The 25,627-nt window shown below is 38.8% G+C and overlaps 1 protein-coding gene across 3 annotated transcripts in view; it reads left to right on the top strand.

The window, feature by feature from the left end:
• The window catches only part of adam12b (ADAM metallopeptidase domain 12b), a 138,377-nt gene extending 114,467 nt beyond the window's left edge, over positions 1-23,910 (top strand). Inside the window, exons 12-23 of one of the 3 annotated variants that reach the window (XM_057343704.1) lie at positions 8,549-8,726; positions 12,505-12,594; positions 13,154-13,349; positions 13,987-14,095; positions 14,818-15,016; positions 15,172-15,249; positions 16,921-17,029; positions 18,071-18,209; positions 19,564-19,672; positions 21,510-21,788; positions 23,542-23,717; positions 23,797-23,910. In XM_057343704.1, the coding sequence (XP_057199687.1) occupies positions 8,549-8,726; positions 12,505-12,594; positions 13,154-13,349; positions 13,987-14,095; positions 14,818-15,016; positions 15,172-15,249; positions 16,921-17,029; positions 18,071-18,209; positions 19,564-19,672; positions 21,510-21,788; positions 23,542-23,717; positions 23,797-23,836 (1,702 nt within the window). In that variant the 3' untranslated portion in view covers positions 23,837-23,910. Of the gene's footprint in view, positions 1-8,548; positions 8,727-12,504; positions 12,595-13,153; positions 13,350-13,986; positions 14,096-14,817; positions 15,017-15,171; positions 15,250-16,920; positions 17,030-18,022; positions 18,210-19,563; positions 19,673-21,509; positions 21,789-23,541; positions 23,718-23,796 lie in introns of all 3 variants that reach the window. The other 2 variants (XM_057343702.1, XM_057343701.1) reach the window with 2 other exon arrangements.
• The last annotated feature ends 1,717 nt before the right edge of the window (positions 23,911-25,627 follow it).

The raw sequence follows: 25,627 nt of genomic DNA, 5'->3' as shown, positions 1-25,627 counted from the left end.
GGTTGTTTTGCATTAAACATATTTTTGTTTTATGTATTGTAAATGGGAAAACAGCAGAACACGTATGGCATGAGAGAATAATAAATGATAATTCATTTTTAAGTGAACCACCACACAAATACCATACTGACACCAAATATATTATTTAATTTTTTTTCTTTCGTTCTTCGCTTTTGATCCATTGTCTCCATGCTGTTTTCCCAGCTAAATAAATCTCCTGTAACTTGGCTCTAACAAAGCACACAATCTGGATCTGATTTATTTAGTTCCTCAAAACCCCTTTCCCGCTATTGCTGGATGTGTTGCGCTGTTCTTACCCTGCAAGGTTCTATTTTAGAGTTCAAACATGAGAAATTCATGATCTCGCACGCAGCGTTATTTCTCTCTTTGACAGCCGCTGTGAGTTGTCAGCCCCAGTGTCCTATCCGCAATGCCTGACTAACAACAGCATACAAGCTGAGATATTCACGGCCAGAAACTCAGCAGAGAGATGAGCTCAGGTCGAAATAAGACGAAGAGACAGAAGGAGATCAAGAAAAAGACTTACAGAGTGATGGAATGTAGGATAAGACGACGACAAACTGAGAAACAGACAAAGATTCAGAAATAGAGATAAATATGGCAAGCTGAGAAACTAGGTAATCCTTTCACATTTTTACAGTAAACACAGTAAGGCTCTTTCTGTAAGATCTATTTTAGCTCTGCCTGAAGCGTAAACAGGAAGTCGTTGTTGGGTGCTTGGTGCTTTTCAGCCGCATACAATAGCCGACATATGCACAACAGACCGTATGAGAAAAAAACAGCACACTTATTGAAAAATGAATCACAGCTCTCAACATAGCAGCTGTAGGTAAGGCCTTTTAATTTAAAGTGAATTTGGCTTTTTTGCTTTTTGACATGGATGCACAAACTGAAAAATATAGTGTTTGTGTAAAAAAAGACCATTTCAAAAATTGTACGTTTACTATGCAAGGTATGCATCTTCTGTATGCATAAGTTATCCATTACTGCATGGATTATTGTATCCCATAATGCAGTGCTCTTGATATTTAATGTGTGTGATGGATGAACCTGCCACGACTTTTAGCAGCTCTTTCTTGACTTATTATCAGAATGAGAATCAACTTCATTGCCAAGTTGGCTTACATGTACAAAGAATGTGCCTTGGTTTACTGGCGCATAAAAAAGATAGAGTAATACAATAAATAAACAGAAAAATATATTCCTAATTAGAAAAATAAGAATATTAATAAATAATATTGAATTTTAATATTAATAAAGCTATGCTTTATCATAATGTTAAATGCGGTCTCATTTGTAGGTCACTTAAGATATAAACGTCTGCTAAATGTATAAATGAAGAGTTTGGTTCCAAAACACTATAAATCCATTTTGATTGATTTGAGTAAAAATGTTCTTTACAAAGAACGTTGCAAGATTAAAACCACTATTTTCTGTTTCAAAGTTTCACATAGCATCTTTAGGTTCTAGTAATATAAAAAATTGATTTTAAAAGATTTATTATGAAAACTGATCAAGTTTTTTTCATATTGAAACACACAACAAAGTGAGTTGATCCACATATGACAGCCTCTGAACTCAATACAATACTAATCTTACATACAGGCACTGGACTAAAAATACATTCAATCAGTCATCGCTCCTAAAATGAATTCAACTTGTCATCTTTTTAATGCTATAAATTAGTGCTTCATCTTCTTAATCTCCTCACGTAAATGATTCGATTTCGATGGCTAGATTTTACGTTTCTTCCCCACCGCAGAAACCAGCACAAGTTCATCAATGCCGTCAAAATTATTTTTTTTTTTGTTTGTTTGTTGAACACAAAGTACAAAGTAGATCAGGGAAACTAGGAGGCCGACCGTATTTAGAGCGCCGCCGCCATTACTGTTTACAATGCGTGGAATGGTGTGCTGTGATTGGTTGAGCGGATATATCGCATTCTGCAGAGAAGTGAGAGTGGTGTATACTGCAGTTTGAAAAGAAAGGGAGAAAACATGACAGAATAACACGGCGGATATCGCATTTTGCGTAAAATTAAAAAGTGACTTTTCAATACCGACCTGATACAATACTGATTTTTGCGGAAACGTTTATCGCGTTTTGGAACCAAACTCTTCAAATAATAATTGAAATAAAATGAATAATACAAAATATAATACATTATAATACAATATTTTTTATTTCTTAGATGATCAGATGTCATGTGATAAGAATGTAGCATACAAAACACGATTTTTAAAAAATAGTATGCAATATACAATTTAGTAAGAGCTAGTATTTCATTTTGAACCTTATTTGTGCTTAGGGAGCCCTTCCTTTCATCCATCTATCACACTTATGCACTATAAGGTCATATAAGGGCTGGATCCCAGCATCTTGGGCCATAATACACTCTCGGGGGCCGATCAGACAGATCGCGGTTTTTTGCTGTTAGACGCGCCTCTTTTGAATTGTTTTCAGTTGGCAGGGAGCGTTATACGCGCTGCTTATGCGCGCCGGGCGCCTCGCGTTTTTGCCACCTGCTTTTGGCGGAGTGCTCTGAGCGCCTGAAGTTGAAAAAAAACTTAACTCTGAGCAGAAAAGCGTCATGCGCCTTTTTCCCCATTGTCCAATTGAATGATAGTAGAGGCGGGCCTTCCGATGTGGTGACGGAACTCTACAGTTGCTTGAAACATTCAGAGTCAACCAAAAGAGCAGCGCGCCTCACGTTTTCCAACATGAAAAGCGCCCCCCTTAGAAGCACTTTTCCAACAGTATAGTTGCCAGGGGACATCACCAAGATGGCTGCCAGGTGAACTTACTTTCTTTAAAAAGAACTTTGGCACCAGTGATCTGTCACATAATTAACAGGATTCATAAGAATTATCTGCTGCTCCTTAAACAGTGTGATTTGAGTTCTTTAGACTCACCTCGCTCAATCTGTGCCTGTATCTTCAGTACAGAGCCCATGAGCAGAGAACATTTACCTGTAATATCAAGCATGTCAGTTGGCCTTTTGAAAAGAGCACATCAGATGCTATCACTTAATGGGGATTGCTTTCTCCTTTTATTGAGGTGGCCGCGCTGCGAATTGCAAATGACGGCGTTATCTTCTAAACGACAGGCGGTACAATAGACCCCGACTCCGATTCAGCTTGAGTCGCTGATTAAACGGACATTAATTTCCTCATTTCACACCTATCGCTGATAGCATAACAACTCTGATAGGTCAAGCTCGGAACTGAGGTTTGAAATGGTCCTGATGTAAATCGCTTTGAACCGCAGGCCTTTTTCTACCGCCCGACACGTTAAAGAAGACCATTACTGTGTCTGTTTGTGTCCAAGTATGTGTTTAAATAATGTATTTCATTAAGAAATTATTGATTTCCTCATCATGTTTGTAGAAACATGCTGTGTGTGGGGGTGTGTCCAGTGTTATGGTATTAGATGTTGTCATGGTTTGACCGGGAGCCAGGCTGATCTAATATCTCCCCAAGTGCATTTTGATGAATATATTTGGAATGCTGTGATATACCATAGAGAGGTGTGTAAGCTAACAATGTTTTAGAGAACGCCTAATCTTTTCAAACAATACTGGGTGTGCATCTTCCATTTGTTTCTTGTTACTATTGAAACACCAAACAAGTTACAGATGCTTCTGCTTAATGGGTTCCCACTATCTGCCCCCTTTGGAAATTTGACAAGTTTTTCCCATTTCTTTTACTAACCACTGCTGAATGCGACTTGTTCAAAACTAAAAAAGCATGCAACCTACACCAGTGGTTTTCAATAGGGGGGCCCCAAGTGACTTTTAAGGGGGGCTCAAGATGACTAATATTTTAAAATGATACAAAATGAGCATTCAAATACATTTACAAAAACTAAAAAACAAGGTAGTTCTTATGATTTGGCCATTTTTATAACGAATACACGTTTTTCAGTTAATGTGAAGCTCTAAAATATTTTATTGGGTAAAAATGTTGAGTTTTTGTGAGTGAGAGGGATGCCTTTGAATATTGAACAGTGGGCAGTCTTGGAGTCAAAAAGATTAAGAACCCCTGACCTACACAGTTTACAGGATCAAAAGATAACCACAATGTTTGTTTTTCCTAGTGGCCAACACAAATCATATTAAACCCTATAAGAATGGGTGTTCATATTATTTTATTAAACGCCTGTGTATACATGTTAAATGCGCTGTATATTACTTTGAATAAATGTGTCTGCCAACTGTAAAGTTTATTTCTTCTTCAGACTCCAGTATTTTAAAACATTCCAGAAGGCGAGAGGATGAGAGGTGCAGACAAGACAAGCAAGTGCTGGAGATTTATTTTCTGCAAGCGCACTACATTGCACTTTTTTCATAAATGTGTCAAAAGCATGTGCGTTTTTGAGAGGACGGCAGGCGTGTAATTTCAGAATAATTTGCACCGTAATCAGCATCTGTGTTCATTGTTTTGCTGAATAGTCATGGAGAAGATGTGGTTTCGCTTAGTGAATGTTTAAGGAGAATTATGATGCAGATGCTTAATGACAGAAGTTAAAGTTTCAGATGCATGCAGATATTTGGGTTGAGAAATGAGTTTTAGATGTTTTGGCGAGGACAAATTTGTTGTTAACTCATACAATGGCTTCAGTCTAACTCATACAATGGCTTGAAGAGTGCTTTGTTTTTTTATGTTTGCCATACCTCCCAATTGAAACAAAGTTGTTAGCATTCCCTTCCATTCTTCATTTGGCTACGGCTGTAAAAACAACATTTCATTTTGTCAACATTTTGTAGTAAACTAGCATTAGATGACATCAATGCTAACAACCAAAAACCACATGCTTGGCTGCGTTTGGGTCCTCTCTTATCTCAAATTCTCCTGCAGCACCGTTTGTGAGTGGACTGGCAGAGACACTTGACACGCTCCCCAATTCATCCCAGTCCAAATACTTGCTTTTGCTAGCTCTGTTCCGCACCATGCCAAGCCCTCTTAACCCACTTGACCTGATGCCAACCTTACCAGCTTACCTTTGAAAGATCTCCACCCCCTTCATGCTGCTAAGCTCCAGTGCCAATCCCTCTTTAAACCAAAGCCTTTTGCTCTGTCATTACTATTCAAAGCATCAGCTGAGAATGGCTCATTGAACAAACTACAGCGTGGCTGAAATGTATTTTTCTGGATCATTAGCTTTTTCTCAGGGTATTTAAGATACAGTATGTGTCGCTTATATTTGCAAATGTCATGATTTTTACTTCCAGACGCCCCTACTGATTGCTCTCTTTTAGCTTTAATCCCTTTAAAGGTGGCATTTAACTCACACGTAGCCTCTTTGTGCCCTAGCTTGCGGCTATACTGTTACATCTGACATCTGTGAGGAAAAAATATGCTTTTTGGGGCTAAAGGACTTATTGCTGACGTCAAGTAGTAGTAGATTTTTTTCATAAATATGCGTGTTGTTTTTGTTATACTGTATTAAGAAAGGAACACTGTCGATCCTTAGTGCATTCGGACATGAGCAGTAATATTTTCAGCAGTGGTGTTGTTGGTCAAGGGTGCATTGGGAACACAAACTATAGCATGAGGACAGACCCAAAACCCCCCTGCAAGAGTCAGGGCAGACACCCCCCACCATTTCCATGGCACTTCCCACCACAAAAACCCCAAACAAGATGACACATACCCCCCGGGAGCACAGATGTTCCTGGGAAACAGTTTCTCCTCCCCACACCACCCTCCGTCCTTCCCTCACGTTTTCCGCTCTTTCATCTGCAGACAGTTTATTTTGCTTTACTGGCAGTGACAGAATCATCTCACTTCTGAGTCATGACTGCTCGATTCAGGCCAGTGCTCCCGCGTGTGCTCGCTGAAAACGAGTGGTAAGGTTGTTTTGATGAACAGGGGCGGTGGAGAAGCGATAGGTCCCGGTGGACCGAGGATGGGTGGATAGAACAGAGGTGTTAAAAGCTTTAGAGTTCATCGGCGAACTCTTCAAAGACGTTCGGTCAAAGGTGGATGAAAGCGAGATTGATGTGGTGTGCGACTGTGCGTGTGGCCGGTCATTTCTGCACAGTGCTTTTGAGAATCATTTTTGATGTGAGTGAATCGTGTCATTTGATGGGAAACATTAACCATATCTGCCTGGTATACACAGTACCACCCTGCTGAAACAAGCATGACTTGTTAAGACGTTGTTGGGTGTTTGGACTGCTCGGGACAACCATACATTCATGCTAATCTAATGTGTGTTCAGCAGAGTGAGATACTTTAATATTACATATGAAATCAAAAGCGGTAATTTCTCTATTCAACTTCAGACTACAGGTAGGCCACGCCTACTTAATCACAGTGCACAATTTTTAATAATGTCAAATATATGAGATGCTTGTTTACTTGTAGGTCCATTCTGTTTCTAAAAGGCCTGTCAAATGGCCTCTACTCTACTCCAGTCAACATATTGTGATAATGTTGTTGTGTAAAATAATAAGAATTGGATGTGTAGGCTTGTAGTGGGATTCAAAGATCACCAATAAAATGCTTCTATTTTGTTTTTTTCCCATTTTAATACATTCTTGATTCGCATTAGGATTTTATTTACCCTTTTCTTTATTGTCTGCATGTTCTTTTCTTTTTGCTTGTAATGTATTTTATTTTGAAGTCATGTTTTGTAGTCTTGTCCATGGTCCTTGTAGTTTTTTATGTTACCTGGCTCTAATTGTGTCCAGGTGTGTCTTGTTACTCTGATTAGTCTGTGTATATACTTCACAGTGTTTGCTATTGTCTTTGTTGGCTATTGTTTCTATGTAGTGTGCGTTTTCAATGTACTATATTTGCGGCTTTTGGATTATATTTCACATTTGGATTACTTAAAGGGATACTCCATCCAAAAATACAAATTCTGTCATGAATTACTCACCCTGTAGTGGCTCCAAACCTGTATACATTTCTTTGTTCGGTCGAACACAAAGAACGATTTGGAAGAATGTTAGCCACAGAAAGTAATGGGACGTCATTGACCACCATAGTAGAAAAAAGGATTGTTTCTTTTTTTGTTCTGTTGAACACAAAGGAAGATATTTTACGGAATTCAGGAAAGCAAACCGTTCTGATGCACCTTTGACTACCATTCTTTTTTTCTACCATGTTATTCAATGATGCCCCAGTATTGCTTGCATTCTTCAAAATATATTTCTTGGTGTTCAACCGAACAAACAAATTTATGCAGGTTTGGAACAATTAGAGTCGATGATGACAGAATTTTCATTTTGGGTGGAGTATCCCTTTAAATGAATAATCCGTATTTAGATACTCCATGTTTGTGGTCTATATAGTTATTGACTTGATCCATGATGATCTGCCTGATGATCCGTGTTTTTCCAGTAAGATTTGAGAATGTTCCAAAGAGCATCATGCTTTAATGAAAGAAAATCTGATCTTTTGTTGAAAATTTGCCTGTGTTTGATAGGTGACCTAGAAAAGGGTGAAATCTTGAATATTTATTTTTTAGTTTATATAACTCTTGTCTCTTTAATAATTCTAAATGCGCGTCCTTTGTTTATTTACGGTTCTAAAAGAAAATTCCCAGGTTTAAAATATGGTGTCTACTAATGTGGTAGCGTAGTCATACTGAAATTTTTAAGTATAATTACTTAAAGGGACCACATGCTATAATTGTTCATGCAGCAAGCGTCACTCCCATAAACCTTATGTTTATTAATGTTTTAATCCCATCTTCGCATGCACCCTCAGTCTTGCTTCTCCCCAGAATAACAAACTCAAGGACATTCAGTTGTTTCGCATATTTATGAATGCATAGCAAATACACACTTTGTTGTTCTAGATGTGTGTGTGTGTTTTCTTTTTTTGGGGGGGGGTTGAGTTAGTGAACCGAAGATACCGGCAACAGACCGTGAAGAATCTTCCATTCTATTCTCCAGTGAGCAGTGCATAGACCCAAATGAGTTGCGTTAGCTCTCCTCTCAGATCTCCAAACATCTCACTTCCAGACTAAGACTGTCAAGCTTGAATATGACTGGATGCTGCTCCAGTCTGACCGCAGATGCTGTAACAAAGTCTGAGGTCATGCCTGGCACCCGTTGTTTATAATCGTGTATCGGAAGTTTATGAATGAACATGAAATGTGAGCTGTCACCATAACGGTTTATGCTTAGACGGCTTAGCGTTCTATCACGTAGAGAGCGTTTGAATGTTAATGCCACAGCGGAAGGTCATATGCTAATTTGCTTTTGTTTTGTGGAAGTAATGTCATTGTCGTCTCTTGGAATTTTAATTCTCATGACTTTCGGCTTGGTTGGGTCAGTGGGGTCGTCCATTATGCTCTATGTTTGGCTATAATCTCTCTAGCATTGTTTCGCTTGCTGTTACTAATTTGCTCCCCAAAAATCCGCTTTGCTTTGTGCAAAATGGTTTGCTTTGAAACACATTCACTTGAAAAGCCTGTTATTGACTTCAGTAGCCAGTTTTGTTGTTGTGTGTTGATGATGCACATGCCAAAGTGTTGAATTAATTGTCTTAATAATCTTCCCTCTTTTTAACAGGTACCCGTTCCCCACGGTGTTCAGCACCTGTAGTAAAAAGGATCTGGTGGCAAGTCTGGAGAAGGGAGTGGGGATGTGTTTGTATAATATGCCTGAAGTAAAAATGCTCTACGGGGGACAGAAATGTGGAAATGGATACATAGAGGAAGGAGAGGAGTGTGACTGTGGAGAGTCGGAGGTATGAAAGACCAACACACATCAAAAATCTCTGCACGCCACAACAAAGTAGACCGCTGCTTGCTTATAGCTTTCAGGATTCATCTCAATTCATTCTGAATCCAGTTCCAGTTTTTGGTAAAAGAATTGTTTCAAATGCAATTTCATTTTCGCTGCTTTATTTGTGCAGTCGAATGTTCTGTTCCCACCAAACGCCTTTTGCGCGAGTAAATTGCGCTATTCGCGCATAGTTGGACGCTTGAATATTTTGAGTTTACGCGCTTCATTCGCGCGTGAAATTCACAACAGACGCAAGCTCGAAAAAATAAAATGGCGGCCAAAACCCCCTGTTGGAGCATAGTTTTGTATAAATGTAAGTTTCATTTTCACTTTCAACAACTTCTGATTGCATTTCTAGCGAGAAATTAGTAGTAGTTTTTAAATATGTGATTAGTTATTGCAAAGACGCTCTCTGTTTATAATTCAAATAGACTTCAGTTGGGCTGCTTATCTGTTTCTCTGAGCTGCCTTCGTGCACAGACGCTGCACGTCATTACTAGAGCAAGCTCCTGATTGGTTAACGCGGCGCGAATCTTCGCCAAAGTTCAGATTTTTCAACTCGCGCATTTCGCGCGTCAAACGCCTCATTCGCGCGAATCGCACCGCAGGATGTCCTATCGCGTCTTTGCATTGACTTAACATGTAATTCACTCGCGCTTAATGCTTCATCCGCGTCTGGTGGGAATGTATGGAGGACCGCAAGAGTCATGTGTAAAGTAATAAAGCATTTCATAGTTTAATAAGTAATTCTACAATAAAAATAGGTATTAATACATTTTTACAACTTCATTTATTTATCCAAATATAAATAGGCAAATTGATAAAGTCATTCATTATTTAACGTTTTAATGGGCAATAAAAAGCGTGATTATAAAAATAATGAATAAAAGAAATATTAATCCATCAATAAATACTTCAAATTAAAAAGGGAATTAAAAAAACAACATAAAACACTCGATAAGTACATCGTTTTAAAGTGCATTAATGAATTCCTAAATAAATAGTGGAATTTCAAAATGTATTTGAAAATGCGATTTAAAAAGAGGAATACATAATTGGATTTACAAATTAAACTACTTTAATCAGTCATTTAAAAGGCGATTTCTTTTACCATTTGAATTTCCATTTCCACGCTGCCTTTCCTTTTCCGATTTGCTATTCGATTAGCTTAGTCATTTAGCTTTTCCTTTTAGCCTCTCCATTTAGCATTTCCCGGACACTTTGGGTCCTTTGCATTGGTGAAACGAGGTTAAACAATGCAAATTAGCTTTGGCGAGAGAGATGTAACAAGCTCTCTGATTGGCTAGTTCCTTGTACGTCATGTTCAGAGGTATGTTAGATGAGCAATGGAGAAGAGGATAGACATGTTGTTCACGTGTAACCAGCGCGTTATCAGCGCCTGCTTTTTCTCTAACAGAAATCATAGAAAAGGAAACGTATTGTTAGAACAGGTTACAACATTCACACTACACGTGGAAGCAGCAGATGCTACTGAGTGCTGTCTATGTGAGAGGGCAGGACTAAAAAGTGACCCTGGATATTTTCTCTCAAGAGCAGCGCACCACACACCCCCTTGCGTTCCGGTTCCCCCAGTCTGCTCATGCAGTGCAGTGGCCCACCGGTGCTTAGGGAAACAACTGCATCATGCTGTCAATCGAACTAAGCAAGAAGTTGCAAGAAGTGCAACTTCTTTTTGCAAGAAGTGATAATGCATTGTGATCTGCAAAATACCGACCTTGTCAGGATTTAATTACATTTGATTTCATTTTCATTTTGAATCCGTTTTAATTAAATGTTGGCAGTTCCATTTAAGCTTTGGCACAAAAAGTGACATAAAGGCACTCTTAGCTTATGAAGACCCAGGTTGGAATCTAGTCTGCTGTCCTGTTTCTTCTTTGTTCTTAGATAAATACAATGAAGATTTCACTTCAAAAGATGTAAAGTACAAGGGCTTAAAAAGTCATTGTGTCATTCCTGCAACCGGTTCAGTGAGATGAACCATGAATGAACTTATTTACTTCTGACCAGAGAGAAAGCGTTGTAGTAGAGCACGTTTTCTGTAGTTAAATCATACATATGTTAACAGCGTAGCTACTTTAAGGTAGTAATTACCCAAAACTGGTATTATGAGAACAGCTTTGGCTAAAAATCTTAAGTGTAGGAAAGTTCGTGTTTTGGAGAGGCACCCTGGCCTGTGAGCTCCAATGATCTCACCAGGGGTACGAGACAGGAAGAGACAACACAGGGTAAAGAGCAGGAGAGGAAACTAAGAAGCAAGATCTGAGTGTTTGGTAGAAGGATAAGAGAAGCCCCGCCCATCATCATCTGACAAGTCGCTGACGTAAAGCTTGGAGAAAACTGCAGGTCTGTAAAGAGATTTCTGTGACTCTGAGGAATAGTTATGGGCAGTAGACCGACCAAACCCAACCCAAACCTTCAACGCCTCTCCTACTACAGTATATACCAGGACCTTGTTAAAAGGGGATGAAGGGGAGAAGAAGGGAAAAGAAAAGTCCCAAAAGACATGATTGTGTGACGTAGAAAATGAAAGTTTATGGTTTGAGGTCATAATGAGCTTCTTTACTACCTTTATAGATGAACAAAGCTCTTCTACATCACTGCCAATTATTTTCAGACTTTAAAACTTTTCAGACTTTTCTCTCTCTCTCTCTCTCTCTCTCTGTAACTCTTCCTTTCTCTTCTGAGATAAATGTCTTCTTTCCTTCAATTGTGTTAGGACATCCCTGTCATTTCCACTTAGGGTCATTGATGATGTCACTGACTTCTACACGTACACATACAGTACGTGCTCAGTTCACTGGTATCATAAATTCAGAGTGATTTTTTTAAATCAGAACAATGCATGAAGCATTAATTTAAACCAGACGTGTCAACATACACGAACCTACAGTAACATTTCCAAACATATTTTTGTTTCCATGGATGCAAAGAACTGGTGGACAGAGGGGATTTTCCTACTAACCCCCACACCTGGAACTAATATCCAACATAATGATCGTTCTGGAAGAAGCTTCAGTCTTTTTTTTACTTTACATTATTTTTTTTTTGTTACCCTTAGTTGTCTAATCTTAAATTACAGGGGTCATATCCTGTGCTGTTTTATTTGTTTCCCTAAAGTCTACTCATATGTTAGTTAAGGTTTCCTATACCAAAACCAATGTTAGTCGAGGTTCATTGCAGAAAAACACTCATAAATTTGCCTTAAAGGGATAATTCACCCAAAAATGAACATTCTGTCATCATTTACTCAGCCTCAAGTTGTTAATCTGTATAAATGTTGTTGTTATGTTAAACACTAAAGAAGAGCCAGTATTTGGAGGATGTGGGAAACCAAGCAGTTCTGGGGCACCATTGACTACCACAGTAGTTTCGTTTCCTACTATGGTAGTCAACGGTGCTCCAAAACTGTTCAAACGTTCTTCTAAATATCTTCTTTTTTGTTCAATGGAACCATAACATATATACAGATTTGAAACAACTCGAGGCGTAAATGACAACAGAATTTTTATTTTTGGGTGAACTGTCCCTTTAAATGACTCATTTACACTTTATTTCTGGCACTAAGTATCAAACAACATATTTTGCAGCTGTACCTTTAAGACTTAATCATTTAAATGACCTTGGTTACGATTGACTTATGATTAATCCATTAAAAAGAATCTAAACTGGCTTTCTGATACAATCCCGTTTAAAGCCATTGTCTTTTCGTCTTTCTTCAGGAGTGCATGAACCCCTGCTGTAACGCCACAACCTGTACTCTCAAAGGAGATGCTGTGTGTGCTCACGGACAGTGCTGTGAAGACTGCCAGGTACTTTTCAAGATCCCTCCTTCTCCCGCATTCTCTCTCTCTCTCTCTCTCTCTTTCTACGTGTGCAAAAGAAAGGCGTGGAAATCACATTTTCATTGCGCCATTAGTAAGTGCAACATGAACCAGCGTTTGCACTCCAAACATAGACACTCACTTTCCTCTCGGGCCTCCAGACACATAAATCAGTGCTCAGTTCACTTACTGACTGGCGACAGAAGACAATCCAGAGCCCTTTGCTCTGCTCCGGTACCTCGGGGACGGACCCCAGAACAGGGCTACATGTAGAACAATGCTCTTCAAAGCAAAAGGGCTTGTCTGGCCACGTAGCTGCAGTACTACCACAGTGCTTTTGAACTTTGTACATCTTTAACTGAAAGTATAGTAATATAATGGTACAGGAATAATAGTGTAGTACAGGTATATGTACAACAGAACATCCTCTATATAGGTCTGTTTAGTTTATTTTAAGTCACCCTTACGTGACCCCTTGCACTTTGAGTTCACTCTCTTTTTCTTATGCGAAACCTTTTTGTTATTTTATGTATTTGTGTATGTGCAGTTAAAACCAGCAGGGACTCCTTGTAGAGATGCCAGTAACTCCTGTGACTTACCCGAATTCTGCACCGGTACCAACCCTCACTGCCCCGCTAATGTCTACCTGCACGACGGGCACACGTGCCACAGTATAGATGGTTACTGTTACAATGGCATCTGTCAGACTCACGAGCAACAGTGCATTACTCTCTGGGGACCAGGTTGGTACCGCAACAGGCTGAATGTCAACATGTGTTTCGCAGCCCAGTTTATTTGCATAATGTGACAGGAATGTGAATGAGGACGTATTTAATGATTTGAATCAGTGTAAAAATGGAGCCCGACTTGAATGCAGGAATATATTTCTTATAAAAAACATGCTGGTTGAATTTGAAGCAGCATTAGTGACGTCACGCAAAACAGAATGTCATCGACAAGGCGGAGGAAGTTATTACATTTTGATGAAAGATTGTGTGTTTTTTCTGGTTTGTACTGATAAATCATGCACAAAAACACCAGAAGTATTGATAGATTGTACGGTTATATAGACGTGCTTCATTAATCATACATTTTTGACACTGGAATTCCATATGTAGCAACTTCCTGTTGAAGTCTACATGCATTCAGACAGCCAGCTTGAATGGTACTATGAAAGCTCACAGTGATTGCTGTTATATATTCCATATGTCTGATCGTTCCCCCATACAGATGGATTTAGGGCACAGCGTGACATGTTAGCATTTTTCATGTGTTTTTAGTTTCTACACAACCTGAAACGAGATGGAAATATTGTCATATTTCCATCTCTGGCGGCGTATACACTACCTCTGTATTTATTTTGATCCTCCCTCTTTCTAGGAGCAAAACCCGCCCCGGGGATCTGTTTTGAAAAGGTAAACTCTGCAGGGGACCCCTATGGGAATTGTGGGAAAGACTCCAAAGGCTCATTCGCTAAGTGTGAAGCAAGGTACTGTCAGCATTTGTGCATGCTAGTCCACGTCTATTGTAGTAAACGTACATTTCACATGAAGTATTGGCTGAATGTCTTTTTATACACTACAGCTGTTTTTTGTTGTTGTTGCTAAGTGTGATTTAATTTGTTTATTGATACTGTTTGTTTACGCCATTTGAGTTGATTTTACTGTTGATTTTTCTTTTACCTTTTAGTACTGTATATATACTGTATTTTTCAATACAAAATCATAATTATGTATGCATATAATTTCCAATAAAACACTAAAAACTGAAATTAAAAACCAGTGGCAAAAGCCTAAAATTCAGAATATGTAGTCCATGCGCAACACTTTTCTGAAACAAAAACTGTTTATAAAGAATCATGATGGGAAATGATTGTTGGTTGAGCTTGCCTAGACTCATTCACGTCACACGGCGTCTAATTATTACGGGATGCCCTATCAAAAATCTTGTAATGAATGTCATTTTATTCATTTCTGCGAAGCCTGTGACATTATCATTCAGCCACTGTGGCAGCCCGTGGGTTTGCCTGTAATCTCCTGTCACAATTAATTAAACTCTGCGCTCTTCACACGCCTGAGAGGTTGTGAAAGGGGAGATTACCTCAAGACAACAAGATCTCCTTTTTCGCCAAATCATACAAAGCTTCAGTCATTTTATCACATTTAGCACTTTTTTTCGCTGCTCACTCATTTTATTGTGTGATTGAAACAGGGATGCAAGATGTGGGAAAATTCAGTGCCAGGGGGGTGCCACCAGGCCAGTGATTGGGACCAATGCTGTTTCCATAGAGACAAACATCCCTCTACAGGGGGGTGGGCGTATTCTGTGCCGCGGAACGCACGTGTATCTGGGTGATGATATGCCTGATCCGGGACTGGTGTTGGCTGGGACTAAGTGTGCTGATGGCATGGTATGAGAATAAAGATTAAAAGAATACAAGAGATTAAAAAAGAATAAGTAGAGATAAAAAGATTAAAAGAATGAAGAGTATTATTTACATTACAATTTTTTATCTGAATATGTATTTTATTTTACTGGTCTCTTTGTTTCTCTCTCTCATCATAGATCTGTTTGAACAGACAGTGTCAGAACGTCAGTGTGTTTGGAGTGCACAAGTGCTCGAGCAAGTGTAACGGAAGAGGGGTAAGATCATTGCCTGTCTAGGAAAAACAGATTCTGATTGGAAGAGCATGCATTGCATGTTATGAATGATTAATGGAGGACTGTTTTATTATATTTTATTATATATATTTAAATGTACGCAAACCTGGAGGTGGTTACACTGATAGACCAAACATGTGTTACAGTAATTTTAGCTTTGGAAAAGTGTGCTAAAATAGGGTTAATTTTTACACTTTTTTTATCTATAAAATTGTTATAACTTCAGGTACAACTTCAAACATTAGGCAACATAGCTGCACAAATGATTCATCTCTACTTTAAGCCCCGCCCACAAAAACATTCCTTTCATTACAGTGTAGCCGTTTATAATTGTACAGAACTGATTTGTACAACTTATCTTTCAAAGCATATAGTTTAAAAAGGGGCAAAGAATTTCATTCTAAATGAGTCTCATGACTTTTGCATAGATGCTTGATGCATTATATACATATTTAATCAAACCTCGGTCAAATCGCCTCCCGCATGCTGGGTGACTTGTAGCTGCTGTACTATCAATCTCTGTCGCCCCAATAAAGTTCTGGCAGTCATATTTAATTCATTTGCATTCCATTCAAAATGTCATTCATCATCTTCTGGCTCAAATGCGCATTCGCATTTACCAACGAAGCGCGGGAATGCGAACGCTAACAGCCTTCCGCACCTTCTGTCAGCCCCGCAGGGCACGCGCATGAGCGTGTAATGTTTTATTTCTTTCCTCTTGTTACGCTTCCTAAATTGGGAACGGGTGTCAGCTAAAGCATTGGTGATGAATGTTTTATTATGAATCCTTCGCTTCTGTCTGTAGGCTGTGCAATTACATGATTCGAAAACATCTGAGAACTCATGTGGCCAAGGTTTATTTCCACATTGATATCGTGCTGCAACACAAATTGATCATCGTTCATTAGAGTTTTGAGATCCGAAATGCTGTATCTGCATGCGGCGTACTTTGAGGTTGTAACGCTGGATTCACACGGAGCGTCAGTGTCAACGCTTCTCATTTACTTTGAATGGGTGACGTCATGCGTTGCCGAACTGAATTGTGGGTCGGTCAGCGTCGCTTCACTGGCGTTGCTTGCGGCAAGAAGTTGAACATTTCTCAACTTTTCAAGCCGCAACGCAGGCGTCAGCCAATCAGATCACCTTATGCAAATAACCTAGTGCAGGCACTAGCCAATTGCGTTCATGCAAGACCGGAGAACAATTTAACTGGCTGTTGTCACTATGACGATCGCGTCGGCCACGCTTCAGACACGCCCTCCGTCAAGCGTTAACGCCCGTGTGATCGGAGCGTCAGTGTGTTTGATTGTGTCTTTTCAGACCAACCTTAACATCACTGCAGTGGCTAAAAAAATTGAAGTCTCATTTTATAATGGAAAATGTATTTTTATATAGAAAAACAGACACATCATTTTCGGATCGAGCGACATAAATCAAGGTATGCGGCGACCCTTGACTTATCCCCTGATAGAAAATGTAAATGCACTAGATTGAAGGTTTGGAAATGGAAACTGTTGCAGTCCAATTATGAAATAAAAACACAATAATAGTCCATATGAAGGAATTTCACACCAATGAACATCTTCAGCATTGAGCAGCAGGATGTTTGGTTAGTAATGTCTGTGTTTGACTACATTTGCTTCATGTTTACAGGAATGCAACAACAAGAAGAACTGCCATTGTGAAGCTCATTGGGCACCTCCATTCTGTGACAGTGCCGGGTTTGGCGGCAGCGTTGACAGTGGACCAATGAGGCTAGCAGGTACAGTGATTGACACCAGTGCTTTTGAACCATCCACCCGAGCGGTTTCACAGTACTAACACAGCATGATTCACATTTTAGTACTTCACTTTTACGCTCGGTTTCATGATGATCAGTGTTGGGTGTAACTAGTTACTAAGTAATTAGTTACTGTAATTTAATTACTTTTCCCTTGAAAAAGTAAAGTCAGGGATTACTCTTATTTGTTCTGTAATTTAATTACAGTTACTTCTGATGTAATTAAACTAAATACTTTGTGTAATATGTGTGTGCAATAGTGGAATTGACATCAAAATTCAAAGTCTAACTTTAAAATCCTTGCTTTAATGTATAATTCTCACATTTGTAATACTTTGGTCAGTTAATAATACTACTTTTTGTAGTTTAATATTATTTATTTGAATGACTGAAATAAGCTGTTTCATGTCTATCCTTCAATCTCTTAACTAATCAAGGTTGATATAGGATATAGAAAGTAATTAGTAATAAGTAACTAAATACTTTTTGGAGAGAGTAATTTGTACAGTAATCTAATTACACGATTGAATATGTAATTAGTAACTAGTAATTTATTACTTTTTCAGAGTAACTTACCCAACACTGATGATGATGCATGTAGATTTTCAGTATGTACTGCAGAAAGTGTGCACTAGGTCTAACCACTTCTTTCATCCCCTCTGTGACAACCGCACCGCAGGTAGAACACAACCCAGAAGTACAATGTACTTACAAAACCCATTAAACGATTTTTCTGTGGCATTGACAGAACACATCATTGATTTACTGTTGGAAGTCTGAGGCGCCGTCTTGTTCATTCGGCGGGCACTCAAGAATTTTGAGAAAAGCTTGTAAAATTGTCTTACCCTACCTGCAATGCAGCTTTAGACACAGGGGGATGTCGATCAACGCCTTCTGAGACTTTTCTTGCTAACCTGACTTTGACTTCCTGTCTTTCTTCTCTCTGTGCTGTTCTTGTGCCGTGCTGTACAACAGATGTGCGAGTGTGTGTATTAATGTGCGTGCTGTCATATGTGACAACAGCTGACGGCAGCGCCGTGGTCGTGGGCGCGCTGGTCACCCTCGTCTGCTTGCTGTCGACGGGGCTGATCGTGTGCCTGAGGAGGAAGGCTTTGCTTCAGATGTTCTGCATCAATAAAAAGAGTGCGCTTCAAAAGCTCAGGTACTGTCACTGCAGCTTTTTCCAAAAATCCAGGATGATTCAGGACTCTTTTTTCATCCAAGGATGAGTCCAAGGATTCTACTTGTTCTTTTAAAACTACAGGTCTTTAAAGTTTGTACCTGTAAAATAGTGTATCGGGTACAGCAGACTTTTGCAGGTGTGCACATATTTATTTACAATACATAAAATATATATTTTTTGCAACAATTCTGAAGCTTAAAATGACAGATTACACAAAATATGAACATTTTGTCATATTATATTATATACTTGCATGTTTCGTCAAAGCATTTATGGCAGTAACTCTGGTAGAGCCTGTGCAGATCAAACTACAGTATGTCGCCATGACGACAGAGATGAAAGTTTTGATATACTTGTATAATATGTTTAGATCTATAAGGTCTATACAGGCAAGGTCAGTAAGCAAAGATATAACAATAGTCTCCAACCAGCAGGTACAGATGGTTTCAGCAGCAACAACAACATAAGCAAACTTTATGTGGCCCAAACTTAACTTCTGGTAGATCTCCGCAAAGAATCAATAACTGTTGAGTAGTTTTAATTTAATTTGGTACTCTTAATATACTTGTACAATAAAATATTCATATAAATTAAAATGAATATAAAATAAATTGTTATAAGCAAACATAGACCGGAAGTTATCTTCGGGCCATTTTTAAAGGGCCCTGATGAAACATAGACGGGTCAGTGACATGACATGCCTATTTTTGTGTCCGGGGTAACTTGCTACATTTATAACATGTGCCACTTTAGTCTATAAAACAAATAATTTTTTTGTATTTTTAATAATAAATATATTCATTCATCTTTTGGTATGATTTTGGTCAAATGGCAGGCGGTGCTACTTGTTCGTACAAATGAACAGATTAAGACATCTATTAAAGTTCAAAATAAGACACTACGGCATTGTTTTATATTCGAAACCTTTCATATAAACAAATTTCACAAGTATTAGCAGTTTTAAAGATGATGAGATCATTAAAAAACATTTGTCCAACAATTTGGATGTTCTTAAATATCAGGTTGGTACAACCTTTTATTAAGAAGTGAAGTAGAAGTAGTAACAGTAAACATATTACCGCATCATTCAGAGGACCTCGAGTGATCCTTCTGGCTTAAGAAGACTGTGTAAAATGCATTTACTGTACATGTATTGAAATGTTATTCATCGAACAAAACTTTGACAAAAACATTGTATTGAAAGGAGTTTTTAAAATATGGTTTTTAGAAGCTTATTTTGTCATTGACCCAAATATATGCATTCATCAGTTTCAATGTTGTCTGCTCCAATGATTCGCCATATAACTTTCATTTAATTGAAATCATTTTACAGATCAGTTGGGCGGAAGCGAGCAGCCATCCCGCCACAAACTCAATCGGTCTTCAAGGTCTCACCTCAGCACAAGCCCCTCTCATTACCTCTACACCCCAGGAGTGACAATGTAAGTGGACTTTTGTACATGATCCATTAGTACCTAATACTAGTAAAGTATCTATAGTACCTCGGGGACTGTTATCATCACATACACTTGCACACAAAATCCCACGCTTGCGCTTGACAAATAGGGTTGTACGATTGCATCAGGGAACCATCTGTCAATGAAAGTGCAATGCGTCAGTTACAGGATTGTAATACTGTAGCTTTTATCTAAATGCAATTTTATGTTTTTAGTTGCAAAAAATCTTAAATTCAAACACCCTGTTACATTTGTTACAAGGATATTTAAAAAAGTAATTAAAAAATGTACCAAAAAAACACATTAAGTCATACCAAATGGTCTCCAAACTTTTTTATAAGGTCTTGCATAATTTAGCTCAAGACCGTAATCAAACGGTTGTCAGAACAAGTTTTTACAGCCCTATTTACAAGAAATTGCAAAATTCTATTAGATCTCCGATTTCATAAATCAGTAGCCCAAATGTTGCCTTCACCAGCAAGGAGCTCATATGATGACTCACAGCATGAGCCTGTCCGAGCTAATTCATCCCTGGCTTTCTGTTTGGACAGAATGACACCGAGGTGCGTAATTGATTTGTAGTCCCACATTGTGCCTCAAAGAATATTAATGATATTCTGTATTGTCATCCAAAACCTCAGACATGCATTTCAAAGCGTTTTTTGTTTTAATTCAGTGTGATGCATTGAGTGGAAAACAATGGCGCTATTGAAATGGTTCTGTTGGGAAGAGACACTTTTGTATGCTTCGAAGGAGATTAAACTGCTCTCTGATTGGACACTTGCCATTGAGGTGTGTTCAAATGGCAAATCGTTGACCGATTGCTTGATCTGGCCGTTTGTTCGAGCAACGCACAGCTTTTTGTTAGGCCGACATGTTTGAGTGTGTCTTCATTTGTGTGGGTGCCATACCAGACAGCTGTAATGTATGAATGCCTTTGTGAAAACGGTATCTAGATCAGTATTGGATTGTATGTAGCAGGAGACACAAACTGATTCCTCAAAAGGTGCTGGAGATTGGAAGTTAGATAACTTCTTTGTACGTTCACCGAATACAAGCTTATCGATATTGTCTGCCATAGTCTAACAAGGTTCTTTGGGTCCTATCAGTCAGAGACAGACAGTAATAGAAAGAGAGAGAGCATGTGTTACAAATTGTATCTGTCGTGTTTTAAACCGCTTTATTTTAACAGATAGAGATAAAATTATCTTTTTGCACCCAATACACGATAGAAAATGGAATGGATTTAATGGTTAAAATGGAAATTGTATTGTAACCCCAATTGTGTCTACTGGTATGTGATGGATTCTGTTAGTGAAGTGTTATCTGGCAGATTAATCCTATTGGAATAATGCCCAAAACGCACTACAAAAAGAAATTTTGTGATGGTCTTCCGCAGAACACAAAAGAAGATATTTTGAAGAAAGTTGGTAACCAAAGAGTGCCGGCGCCCATTCACTTCTATTGGTTGGACACAAAACCAGTGCAAGTCAATGGGTGCTGCTTGGGTTCAAAATATCTCCTTTTGTGTTTTGCGGAAGAAAATGAAACGGGTTGAAAATGACTAGAGGGTGAGTAAATGATGACAGAATTTTCATTTTTGCAAAAGCTAATCGCATCTTAATGGAAACCATTAGAATTTCTGTGATGGTTACTATTGCGTTTCTATTGTGGGGGTTTTTCAGCAGGGATATTAAAAACTTGGTCAATTACATGGTTTAGAGATCATTATAAAACAAATTTTGCCCACAAAATATCAAGATTAACCAATCAGAATTGAGGATCCCAGTGAGCTCATGCTGAATTGTTTTCTCTTTGTAAGCTGTCTGTCTCTCCACAGTCATCTCACCCCAGCACCGAACCTCTCCTCCCTCCACACAACTTCCACATTTTACGTCGGCTACACGAATTCCCTTCCCGGTGCCAGCCTGTCCATATCAGCCACCCCATGCCCATCACACTGGGTGTCGGCATGGCAACGGGCCTCCAGTCTCTGCCCGCCGTCCCACCTCACAGGAATCTGCTCGCAAACTCGCATTCCTCTGGCAGAACGACAGGCTTTCACACACTCCCACGCCAGCTGCCCTACACAAATCGCCAGGTGAGTGCCATCAGCTACAGATTACCCGCTTTTACTGTACATGCGATTCATACTGGAATACCCAGTCAGTTAGAAGCGACAATAAGTCGAGCTACAAAGCGGTTGTCTAGTTGCAAGCAGGTCAAACTTTATTCAAATGAAAGACAATTTCTGCTTTTTGTTTGATCTTACTTTCACTAGTTATAACATGATATAAGCAACCACAAATACAGTTTAATTCAGTATTGTCAGACAGAAAGAGTTTGGCTAAAGGGTCATGGAGGTTTTAGCTCTGCTAGTGCTGGGTTACACGAGATCCATTTCATAGCTCTTAAATCCAACAGCAGATGCAAAAACCTAAAGGACTGAGATAAGATAACATTAGCAAGCACGTTACACTTTCCACCGCTGTATAAATCACATGAATTTTCCATATGAAGACAGAACCAGTTAAAGATAAAACAAAGACAAAGGAAGGAAATATAACAACGGGACAGAAAACATGGGCGACTGAGGGAAAGTGATACGGAGGACAAAGATGTGATTAGAGAGCTGTCCTGTGAGATGTGTGAAGGTATGTGGTTTAGATGATGAGCGCCGCTGTGGGAATGATTGACATTTGCACGGAAAGGCCCAGAACCAAAAGTACACAACACTAGTCCCACTATTAAAAGAATAACTTTACACCTAAGTGCTCTATGAAAATGCAGGCTTCGCTTCACATTCCTTTTTAAATTCTCAGTAACTTACCGCACCAAGGACCTACAGAAGTGCATGATTTTTGACTGAAACTATTTTGCCATTAAGCCACAGTCGCTGACGATAGTTTAACACCTATTAATCCCAGCAAATTTCTTTAATCACAAAACACATTTAATGTCCTTTCAGCCCAAATATGTAATTCATTCTTGTACAGTTTTTGCTTCTCAACAATAGTGTTTCATTAAGCCTTTCCTTTCAGAGCTCAAATAGCTGTGCCACACAATACAGATGATGACCTCATTAAAGCTTTCTTTGTATGCTGACCTCATGGAAAGCATTGGCATTATTGAAGCCTTTTACATAGAAAATCAGCGTGCTGTGCTTAGCGCACCGAGTGCCTTTTTCTACCCCACTGAGTTCACATCTGCTCTGAAAGCCGCGAAACATCTTCACCTTTTAGGTGTTCTCGCAAATTGGCCTCACGGCTCACCACCTTGCCCTCGCGATTAAAAGGTCTTGTACTGCCGTAATGACATTGCTTTCTTTTGAGTGACGTTTTACACAGGAGCAAATCACTTCAATATAACGCTCAGAAACTGAAAAGACGTGGAACAAAGGGTGCGAGGTTTAAAGGTGAAAAAAGAAATCAAATGGCAAGTATTTCAGAAAAGCCTCCAAAAACAAAGAATTAATGGAAGCCTGAAATTGATGGCATCAACTCACTCGAGAAAGAATGATTTTTGCAGCGCTGTGTGGATTTGACAAGTTTTTCTGGTTGTACACAAATGGAGACTGGAAAGCTGTGAAAAACGAATCAGCTGTACGCCGTGACCTCATTGTGAAAGTAAATTGGTAACATATGCCGATTGAGTCGGAACAGGTATGATGAATTGGGTGATGGCGATTGGAACTGCAGCAGTTTTTGTGTCGTAATCGTGTAGAGGGTGTGATGGCACCGCCATCTAGTGGCAGTGGGACGTTGGCGCTATTTCAGTGAGATTCAAGAGATTTTTTCGCATCATTTGGTGTATCAATGTTTTTTCTGTACAATCTTGTATGTTTGCATGCACAGGACCCCGATAAACCCAATCCCCCACAAAAGCCACTTCCTGCAGACCCCTTGCTCAGAGGTCACGGAGTGAACCGAAGCATTTCCAGAATGGGAGTTCGGATACCGGTCCCTGGACCTCTACCCATCCCAGTTCCAACAGTACCAAGACCACCCCCTTCATTACCACTGCCAAACAGGTCAGTCCCATAAAAATCATACATTTTCCGGCAAATTATTTATTTGAACTCAAAACTAATCTGTACTTTTGCATTGTAGACCTCTTCCAAGATTACCACAGACCTTCTATGAACACTGACACATGGACACCCACAACACTGAGGGTGCATTTCACCAGCATCTAAACACACTTGTTTGCACTATGAAAACTCTGTTAGACTATGTTGACCACCCTTGCAGAACTCCACGGAGAGTCTCATAGAGAAGAGGGCTGACTCGACACCTTGGTGCTGTGCCTCCTTGAAAAAAAGGTGTTCATTTGTCCTCAGGTACTGCAGAGCTATTTAAGATGTATATTTATTGCGAAGACAACAGATGTTCTTTTCTTGACACTTTTTTACTGTATGATTATCGATGATTATTGTGACTTTTTATTACAAGTTTTGATTGTTTTTTAAATGGAAAAAACAGCCGTGTTTTCATTTATTTCAATTGTTTTCTTTGTTTGTGGTAAGAATGATGTTAGTGTTTAAAGATTAAACCAAGACCTGCTTCGAATTGACAGAGTATGAGCAACATACAATCTGGATGATGAAATTGCCGTAAGAGCTCTGTGATAGAATCAACCACAAAGCGCAAAAAAAGTTTACACGATTACTTGAATGAGGCATGTCATAAAGGATAAAGTGATGAGAGCCATCATTGTTCAATCACTGTTCAGTCAGCTTTGATGTTGTACTTTGATGCTTCTGGGCATCCACAAACCAACTTTTCACAAGCTACAATATCTTGAAATGGTTGTACATTTCATGTGTGCTTTCATGCTCCTTGATAGTTTTAGCAAGTATCACTATTGCACATCATTTCGTTCAGTGATTTCGACAAACAAAGATTTTTCTTAAGAAAATGTAAAAATGTGATAAATATTTGAAAAGTTCATTTGCAAAAACCGATAACTCGGTTTATAAAAAAATCATGTTTTTTTATTGTGCATTCTAAGTCATATCAATCAAACTTCAGCTGGGTTGTTTTGATTAATTAATCAAAACAAACACAGTTCATTTACATTTATGCATTTGACAGACGCTTTTATCCAAAGCGACTTGTGCTTTTAGTGTATACATGTCTTTTATCAATAAAAACACGATTTTTGAAAATTAAAAAACTGCGTTATCTCTTTTTGCAAATGAAGTCTTAAACACAGGGTTGTGGTTTCTTTGTGTTTTTTTAAGATGTTCAAAGACCCACAGGTGATACGTGAAATTGTGACACTACATTCCTTACAGGACAGACCAATCAGCATCCAGCATTCCTCCCAAATCTTTAAGGTCCAGCACCTGTCACCCATGTTATTATGGCCTTGTTATGCTGTAAACACTTGACATTCTGTGAAAATTCTTTTGATACTTAATAAAAAATGTTAAACGTTTTCAAGTCACAGTAGACTATAGCCATATAGCATTTTTTTATTTCATATCACTTCAATGAAAAATGTTGATGATGAAAAGATTTGATTTCAAGTACAGAGGATGTAGTAAATGTCGTGTTGTCTCATCTATGGCGATTTTAGACATAAAGTTGTTCTCTTTCCCATAACTCTGTGTAGAGCAGAACAGTTATTCATAAACTTCTTGACTTTTGTTCATCTTGGTACTTTACCCTGAAGGTAAAGTTACGCCACCAAAATCTCACCTTAGTTTTTTCCCACGTATGGTTGTACTTATTTTCCACTGTTGTTGCGGTCACATAGACTCTCGTTTATGCAAAGCATGTTTGTGCTTCTTTATTTGTTTACCTATTCACAAGCATTTATGTACATGTCACCATTTTATATGCACTCATGATGTATTTAATGTTCAAAAACAATTTTTGACGGATGTTTTGCAAGTCTGTCTTTGCTCGTTTTATACATTGGGTTGATTCCATTGTG

The sequence above is a fragment of the Triplophysa rosa genome, linkage group LG10, assembly GCF_024868665.1.
Source record: "Triplophysa rosa linkage group LG10, Trosa_1v2, whole genome shotgun sequence".
NCBI lineage: Eukaryota > Metazoa > Chordata > Actinopteri > Cypriniformes > Nemacheilidae > Triplophysa > Triplophysa rosa.
This window is presented reverse-complemented; position numbering and strand designations above follow the sequence as displayed.